At 34.0% G+C, this 8,688-nt stretch overlaps 1 protein-coding gene across 5 annotated transcripts in view; it reads right to left on the bottom strand.

Annotated features, from left to right (window-relative positions):
• Window positions 1–1,318: 1,318 nt before the first annotated feature.
• The window catches only part of ephb6 (eph receptor B6), a 140,403-nt gene continuing 133,033 nt past the window's right edge, over window positions 1,319–8,688 (bottom strand). For all 5 annotated transcript variants that reach the window (XM_052578017.1, XM_052578018.1, XM_052578016.1 and 2 more), the window contains 9 exons: window positions 8,055–8,169; window positions 7,853–7,908; window positions 7,365–7,481; window positions 6,971–7,218; window positions 6,222–6,440; window positions 5,952–6,101; window positions 4,791–4,975; window positions 4,559–4,714; window positions 1,319–3,787 (listed from right to left, as the gene is read on the bottom strand). In XM_052578017.1, the coding sequence (XP_052433977.1) occupies window positions 3,682–3,787; window positions 4,559–4,714; window positions 4,791–4,975; window positions 5,952–6,101; window positions 6,222–6,440; window positions 6,971–7,218; window positions 7,365–7,481; window positions 7,853–7,908; window positions 8,055–8,169 (1,352 nt within the window). In that variant the 3' untranslated portion in view covers window positions 1,319–3,681. The remainder of the gene's footprint in view (window positions 3,788–4,558; window positions 4,715–4,790; window positions 4,976–5,951; window positions 6,102–6,221; window positions 6,441–6,970; window positions 7,219–7,364; window positions 7,482–7,852; window positions 7,909–8,054; window positions 8,170–8,688) is intronic.

Below are 8,688 nucleotides of genomic sequence, written 5' to 3'. Positions count from 1 at the left end.
AGCGAGCGTGACGCTCCGGTGATTTCTGCGTCTCACTAAATAAGGACGTGGACACATGAACAACATCTCCAGAACTGCTCTGACAGTCAGTTCATGAGCATTTGACCGTTTTGATTAGAGTAAAACTAGCGTCACATCAGATACACAGAACTGTAAAGGTACGCCAACCCGTCAAAATAAAAGTCCGGTTAAAAACTATTGTTCAGCACAATGTACATAGCCTACTACTAAAAAAAAAAAAAAAATCCAACATTATTTTTTTAAGGTTTAATCACACATTTCTTCCATGTTTTATTTTTAATAGCAAATCCCCTTTTTTTACCAAAAAGTTAAGTTTGCTTAATTTTTAATAATTAAAAGATAAATTAAATTAATGTTTTGTGTTTAATGTTTAATGTGCATCTCAGAAACTGCTTTATTTAAAACCCCAACCGATTGGCACTTAAAAGCACTTAATTCATCTGTCAACTTTATTGTCATTGTTTACAGTACAAGTACAGACAGAGAAACAATGGGTAATAATTAAATGTTTATTTTTGATGTATGCATTGCATTTTATGCATTTAAAAAATAGTTAGTTGTTAATTTTAAGAGACCCAGGAGTCTCATTTTCTCCTGCATAATTAATATTGCACTGCAAGCAAAAACACATTTTATCCGATTACTCGATTAATCGATGGAATTCTGGGTAGAATACTCGGTTACTAAAATATTAGATAGCTACAGCCCTACATTATACATACTATACATACTATTTTTGTACCCAATATTTAAACAATTTTCAAATGCAATAAAAGTTTTGGTATCGGTACTCCGTATCAACAAGTACAAAAGTATAGGGCGAGTTCTGGAAAAAGTGGTATTGGTGCATCCCTAGTTTCTAAATATTTCTATGGAATATAAATTATTCTTTGATTAATAGAAAGTTTAAAAGAACAGCATTTAGTTAAGTATATAATGTAGTCTATCAGAATATATGCATGCATAATTATAATTAAGCAAATTAGAAAAAGTATGTTTAAAACGTGGCATATTAACATGACAGCAGAAATAGCTGCATGTTTTAACTTAAATTTAAAATAGTTATTTGGTGTATATGTGGACTTTGTGTTAATTACCCCTATCAGATCATACTCTGATATCATACGGAGAATGTTGTCCACTTTCAAGTAAAGCTGATGCAAACTGACGAGTGTCTGATATATGTCATGCTGTCAACTCTGTTCTGTTTATGGGAGACAAGAAGGACATATCAGCAATGTGATGATTCAGACTTTTTTTGTGGTTCAAGAACCTGTAAACAAATACAGTAGGCATCTTTAAACAAAATCATATATATTTTACAAATTTTAACAGTAGTGGAACATTAGTGAACAACTGTACAATCAAAGAGATTCAAATTTACATCCACATGATCATACACTCCCTTTTTAAATTTTTTTACACAGAAATCCATTCACACTTTTTTTCAGCAGCACCGAACTGTTTCCTTTGTGCTGTACATTTGTCAAAACAAACACATACACACACTATACACAAGGAGCACATATCTCTCTCTTTCACTTCACCCAGCAATTGTAATCACATTTACGCTAACACCTACTGCACAATGCTCGTATATTACAGTGTGACTTTATGCTACATTGTTTCAGGGGTGAAATAGTCCTTTATAGGAACACTCCTGCTTTGAGAAAGGACTTGGTGGTGAGAAACTGGTTCACAGGTAAGCAGTGAACTACCATGGCCGCAGTGTACAACTGATATTTGCAAAATGCAAAAACTTTACCATTAGTGTGTCTGAATAACTTACTGTAAGTATTGCATGATTCATCAATACTTTATACATCATAAACCATACAATGCAAAATATTTTTTGCTTTGTTAATTATTTGTCTTTATTTTATTTATTTCCACTAAAAATAACATCCATAAAACAAAATACATTTACTCAAAAAGCACATTATGATTTCTTTTTTTTAAATTATTATTATTGGCCATGTCTTGGGAAATTTTTACTTTCATACTACTTTCACCAATACCAAATAATTTAGGGTCAATAAGACTCTGGGCATGAGGCGCGCGTATGAGTTATTAAATTGTAAAGTGAAACTAAAGAAGAGATACTGAGAGACTATCACTGTAAAAAAAAAAAACTGCTGTACAATTTACAGTAGCTTACTGGCAATTTTGGTTGCCAGTAAGCCTGTAAATTTACAAAGGTACTGTAAATCAATTAGCACAATTTTACTGTAAAAACTGAAGCTATCACTGTAAAACTAAATGTTTATAAATATGGGTGAAATTGCAAGAGCTACTGTGAACTTGTAATGGTATACATACATTTTACTGTAAATTAGAACATTTATTGTGAAATTCAATTCACTGAATTAACTACAATTAAGATTTTTCACTGCTGTGATAGTATGCAAACATTTGGTTAACTTCTTTCATTTGATTCCACTGAGGAATATTTCTTAGTATAAAACTGCAAACAATTAACGTTTAATAGTAAAGTAACTAAAAACATTACTTTAACTCGTATCGCTGCAAAGAGATTGAAAAAATAGGGCAGCAGAGCATTAGTGTTTGTGGCTCATCATTGACTGAAGCACAGACTCTACACTCCAGCTCCATGATGACACACAAAACTACATTTATATATCTCTCTAGAGCAAATGCACATTAATACAGTTTAGCTAAATATTTGCTCTCCTTATAGGTAATTACAGTATGTGAATTATTAGGTGATGATTGTGCTTTAGAGATAAACAGCTGATGTTTATTGAAAGCGTTTTGTTTGACCCAGGGACGGACTGCTAGTAATGCAGTAATTTATTTTTCCCTCTGGAAAAAAAGAAAAAACTAATTACTTTGCATCTAGTAAATGCATCTTGATTCAAGAATTTTTCGATATTTTGACTAAAAACAAGACAAAAATACTAAGTAAGATATGCCTCATTTGCAGTGTGACCTGCTGAATATTCAGCTTTTATTCTGAATTGTGATTATATTTTACAATATTACTGTTTTACTGTATTTCTGATCTTGGTGAGCAAAAGAGTCTTCTTTCAAAAACATTTCAATCTCACTGACCCCAAAACTTTGTTCAGTAGTGTGCATTTTCTGAAAACAATATATATTAAAAAAAGCTTGAAAAGCTCTCAGCAAATTGTATATATTTTTACTGAAAAGCAAGACAAAATACTTATATACATGATTTTTAGAAGTGTACTTGTGGTGTTTGTATGGGGGTTCAGTTTATTAATCAATATGTGTATCATTTGTTTGTTTAGTTAAAATGAAACATCTAGTGCCCTTGACCACGCCAACAAAGATACAACAGTCAGCTATACCGTCCGTTTAAAGTCTCTGATTGTCCTTGCAGCTGATTGTGAAGGAGCTTTCTTTTTGTGTTCTTAAGGCTCAAGTTCATACTGAATGCCAGTAAATAATGAACTGATAAGAAAGTGAGAGGTAGTGCAACACCGAAGGAGGGAGTAAGTGAAAGAATATGGAAGACAACAGTTCACCAAGAAAGGGTGGGACTGATGGGCAAATAATTCATAATAAAAAGTTTATTTTCACTCAAGGCTCATCTCTATTCCAGTGTTCTTGTGGCCTGAAGCAGGCTGTGGACTAGATCTCCCAGCATGCACTGCTGTCAACACAATTTGGGAAGCATCAGACCTCCACATGTCCCTGAGTGAGGTGTGTCCTGAGCTGCTTAGCAGCATTTACGATCTTCCGCTGATGACCGAGCAGATTCACTCCTAAAGCCTGAACATCCCTGACAGAAAAGTGATGCATTATATACACAGCACTCAAACAGAAATATGAAACTGTAAATTAATGCTTCTTCAACTGAAATAGATTTATTTTCAATGGATAGATATTATTGGTTAACTTTATGTATAGATAACCAACAGGTAACCCAGACGTTTAGTCTTAAAATACAAATAAATTTTTTTTATGATAAAAAAAAGACTCCATACATTTTAAAACAAATCTAAACAAATAATAATTCTATATTTATTTTATATCTCTACATAGATCTGTTTAAAAGTTTGGGATCATTCATTTTATTTATAAAAATGACTTATTTAGCAAGGATGCATTAAACTGATCAAAAGTGACAGTTATGACATTCATAACGTTACAGAAGATCTATTTCAAATAAATGCTCTGTGATCAAACAAATGCAGCCTCGGTGAGCATAAGAGTCTTGAGCTTTTGAAAAAGTTGATGTACTTGTTTACCAAAGAGACAGCAGTGTCAGAAATGAAATATGATCAAAATAAAGTGTGAAAATATGATTAAACTAAGTTTGCTTATAATTTATAATATGCTAGCTGTGAAATTAGCCATGGCAAGAAAAAGCTGTTTTGTTCCAAAAATATTACAGTTCCCTTAGGGAATGCTATTAAACAGATGTGGCACGAATGACAATTTGGTGAATAATTTTTTGTTCTTTTTTATATATTATAACAAAAAAAATAAACTCTTCTGTGATGTTTGAATTTGTTGGACAAACTAATGTGAAAAGTGTGTTTTAACTTACTCCATTGTGAGCATGCTCACTCTTTCCAGACTGTGGAACTGTGCTCTCTCAAACGCATCCTTATACCGGTCCATCTTTAGAGCTGTCAGCCAATCACCGACTGTTGTCACTGTTGAGAGGTCAGTAGGGGTGGGGCTTAAGAGTGGCTGAGTGGGACTAAGAAAGAAGAGAATGTTAGAAAAATGAAGCAAAGAATCACCTGGTAAAATAGTTGAATAGGTGAGTAACTCACCGGCTGTGTTCGGCCTTCAGGGAGGCAGGGTGGCGTATGAGACGGTCAAGAGACGACAGGAGAGAATCGAAGCCTGGACGGTCCTGTCTGTCGGCCTGCCAGCACTGCAGCATCAGAGAGTGAAGAGCTGGAGGACAGCCGTTTGGAGCAGGTAAACGGTACTGATCAACCACTGCCTTCATCACCTAGAGAAACAGAGATGACACATCTCTCTACACACTGCAGCTAAGCGACAAACACTTTCTACAACAGTTTCTAGTTACAGTTGCAGAACATATCATGAAATTATCATTTAGGGGACTCACTCCAATATTTAAATACGATTTTCACTGCTGACATTTTATGATGTGTATGTGGCCTTAGTGAAGAGTTTAATTGTATAAGACGAGAAATACAAAAGAAAGAAGTAGACAAGTGATTTGGAGGAAAAAGGAACTGAAAACCGGAAAGTTAGAAAAGAGGAATAAGATGGGAAAAAACATTTAGTAAGATAATTGCACAACACACATGTTTTATATCACAACATTGTTTCTTGTGGTGTTGTTTATTACTGGATTGCGTCATTCACTTCACAGGGTTTTTGTTAATAAAAAAACTAGGCTTGTAATGTTGTACTATTTAGTCAACATGTGAATATACACTCAATGATGTCAGTAAATTTCTAGCTGTTGGCTAGACACTAAAAACGTTTCCAAAAAATACAGTAAAATCTGTTGAATGTCACAATCTCACAGTACTGCTACAAACTTTAAATCTCAAGCAGTGGTTTAAAGATGCTCAAACAAACACACACACACGTTTTTTCTTTTCTTTTTTTCTAGGGACATTCCTTAGGTGTAATGGTATTTATACTGTACAAACTATATGATATCATCGGTTTTTGTAATGGGGAACAAAAAAAATGCACTGTTATTACTACACTTCTGAGGACATTTGGTCCTCATAATGTAGGGAAAAACAGGTAAACACACACACACACACACACACACACACACACACACACACACACACACACACACACACTTTACTATTCTTTGTTTTTTATATGCAGCTGCTCATGAAACATTCTAATAGCTCCCTCTAGTGTAGATTTGGTTCATTTAACTGCTTTGTCACTGCATGGACTGTAAAACACATGTGGCTGAAATTTCTAATGCTCACTTCTTGGTTGCTCATGTCCCAGTATGGACGTTCACCATATGACATGACCTCCCACATGAGTATCCCAAAACTCCAGACGTCACTCGCTGAACTGAATTTACGATGCTGGAAAGCTTCAGGAGCTGTCCACCGCACTGGGATCTTACTGCCCTGAAAGACAGAGGGAATAATTCAATCAATGACAACACAAATTAACAAAAAAACTAAAAATGAAATGAATTTACATCCATCCATTTAAATAGTGTTCTGTACATTTGCACCATAACGCACCAGTGAAGCAGTGTAGGTGGGCATGTTGTGGTCCAGACCCCTCATTAAACGGGACAGGCCGAAATCAGACACCTTACAAACCAGGTTTGAATTCACCAGAATGTTCCGGGCCGCGAGGTCACGATGGACAAAATTCCTCTCTGACAGATAACGCATTCCAGCTCCAACACCTCTCACCATGCCTACCAGCTGCAACACGCTGAACTGATCCTCGTTTTCCTGAAAAAAGAACGAAAGAAGAAAAATTTATGAATATGCCTTTCTAATTGAATGTATTTTTCATACTTGTTTAAAGTAAAACATCTTGTAATTTTAAATAATGTAATATTATAAAGATATAATATATTTTTTATATGAACACAAATCATTTAATTTCATTTCATTTCATTTTATTTTATATATATATATATATATATATATATATATATATATATATATATATATATATATATATATATATATATATATATATATATATATATATATATATATATATATAACAACACAGTTGATTTTACAGCCTTTTTTGAGAAAAGCATCTTGTGGACAATCTCTTAATAGAATGAAATTTCATATCTTTCCTTTTTTTTACTCTGAGATCCAAGACCATGCTGCATAAACTCTGTGATATTTTACCTTAAATTGAATTTTGTTCTTTTTAAAATAACATATAATAGTGTATAATAATTTATTTCTCTTATATAAATAAATAATTTCCTGGACTGTAACATCATGTAATTTGTTCTCACTCTGAGAAAGGCATCCAGTGGTCCATTCTCCATAAACTCTGTGATGATGCGTTCAGGAGGGGTGCGAGTGATCACACCTTCCAGTTTCAGTACATTAGGGTGGTCAAACTGACCAAGGACTCCGGCCTCACTGAGAAACACATTCTTCTCACGGTCTGTCACTCCCCAGCGCAAAGTCTTAACCGCAACCAGCCCCTCTCTACGACCTAGTGGCCTGTACCGGCCACGGGACACCTCCCCGAATTGAGCTAGAGAGAGAAATCAATTCATAAGAGTGTTCTGAGGTTTAAAAGAAAAACCCATAATGCTTGTTTTATCCGATTTATTCACTTCCTGTCAAGCTGGTGTTATCCTGTCTCTGGAAAATCAACAAACCTTCAGCAGATGTACTAACCAGCACCAATGACTTCTTCGATCTTTAGGTGAGCAGGGTCGATTTCTCGTGCAAATTCTTTGACCGCCTCACTGGGGTCTTCGTAAGTAGAGGGGTCCACGTAATATTTCACCCCACCTGAATAAATAACAACATGCATATTATGTTTAATTCAAACAGACCATCTAATGACTGGTTCTGTCACAGACATGCTTCCAGGCGGCTTGAAATGTCAGGCTGAATAAAGTAATACCACAGATATGTGCATAGTTTTACAAACAAAAAACTACTGACACGGCACATTCATCATCCTTTGACAAAATAGCAAAATTCTCACATACCCCTCTTAATTGTGGTGTAGACATAGTACTTTGCTGAATCATAGCTATTACGTAATAGCAATAATTACAAAGTAGTCTGAATGCAACCCACTTTTAGAAGATGAAGATCATGTAGATGTAGTGACTGTTGGAGAAATGTGCACTGCAATTCACAAACAAAGCTCTCACCTCTGTTACTGATGTATCTCTGAAGTCTGTCGCTATAAGGGCTTTCTCTTCTTTTACTAGCAGGAAAAAAGGCAGAATAACAAAGACACGATGTCACTGATATTATTTTAATCTTTGCAATAAACAAGCCTCTGTTTGTACTTTTTTTGTAACATCTACATATATTGCACAAAAACTGAGATGAAGAGTTTGATTTACATACCTTCGAAACACAAACACAATGATGATCGCAGTCACCACCAATAGAAACGCTGCTCCCCCCATTATCGATCCAATCATGAGAGGCAGGCGATTCTGGATCTGCTTTGACTGTTCCTCTACAAAGTGGAAAAAATGGCAATACAAAATGAAGTTGAACAAAAAGAATGTAATGAAAATATGTAAATAAAATTTCAAATAAAATTGTTTTCTATTTGAATATATTTTAAAAGGTAATTTATTCCTGTGATGAATTTAATTTCAAATTTCAAATGAATTGAATTTGAATTTTCACAGGTCACATGATCCTTCAGAAATCATTCTGATGTGCTGATTTGCTGTTCAAGAAACATTACCTATTATTATCAATGTTGAAAACATTTGTGCTGCTTAATAGTTTTTTTATTTGTCAGGATTCTTTGATAATAGAAAGTTCAATAGAAGAAGTTTAAGTTATAATGGTTTTTGTTACAATATAAGTATTTACTTTCACTTTTGACCAATTCAATGCATATACTTGAATACAATAAATGTATTAAAAAAAAATACCTTAAATTATTTTTAAAATAATGAGTTGGTAATTGTTAATTGCAATTGTTAACATTACGATGTTGTGAAAATTGTTACTTTTTTAAAAT

This window comes from Carassius gibelio, chromosome B16, assembly GCF_023724105.1.
Source record: "Carassius gibelio isolate Cgi1373 ecotype wild population from Czech Republic chromosome B16, carGib1.2-hapl.c, whole genome shotgun sequence".
In the NCBI taxonomy this organism is placed as follows: domain Eukaryota; kingdom Metazoa; phylum Chordata; class Actinopteri; order Cypriniformes; family Cyprinidae; genus Carassius; species Carassius gibelio.
This window is presented reverse-complemented; position numbering and strand designations above follow the sequence as displayed.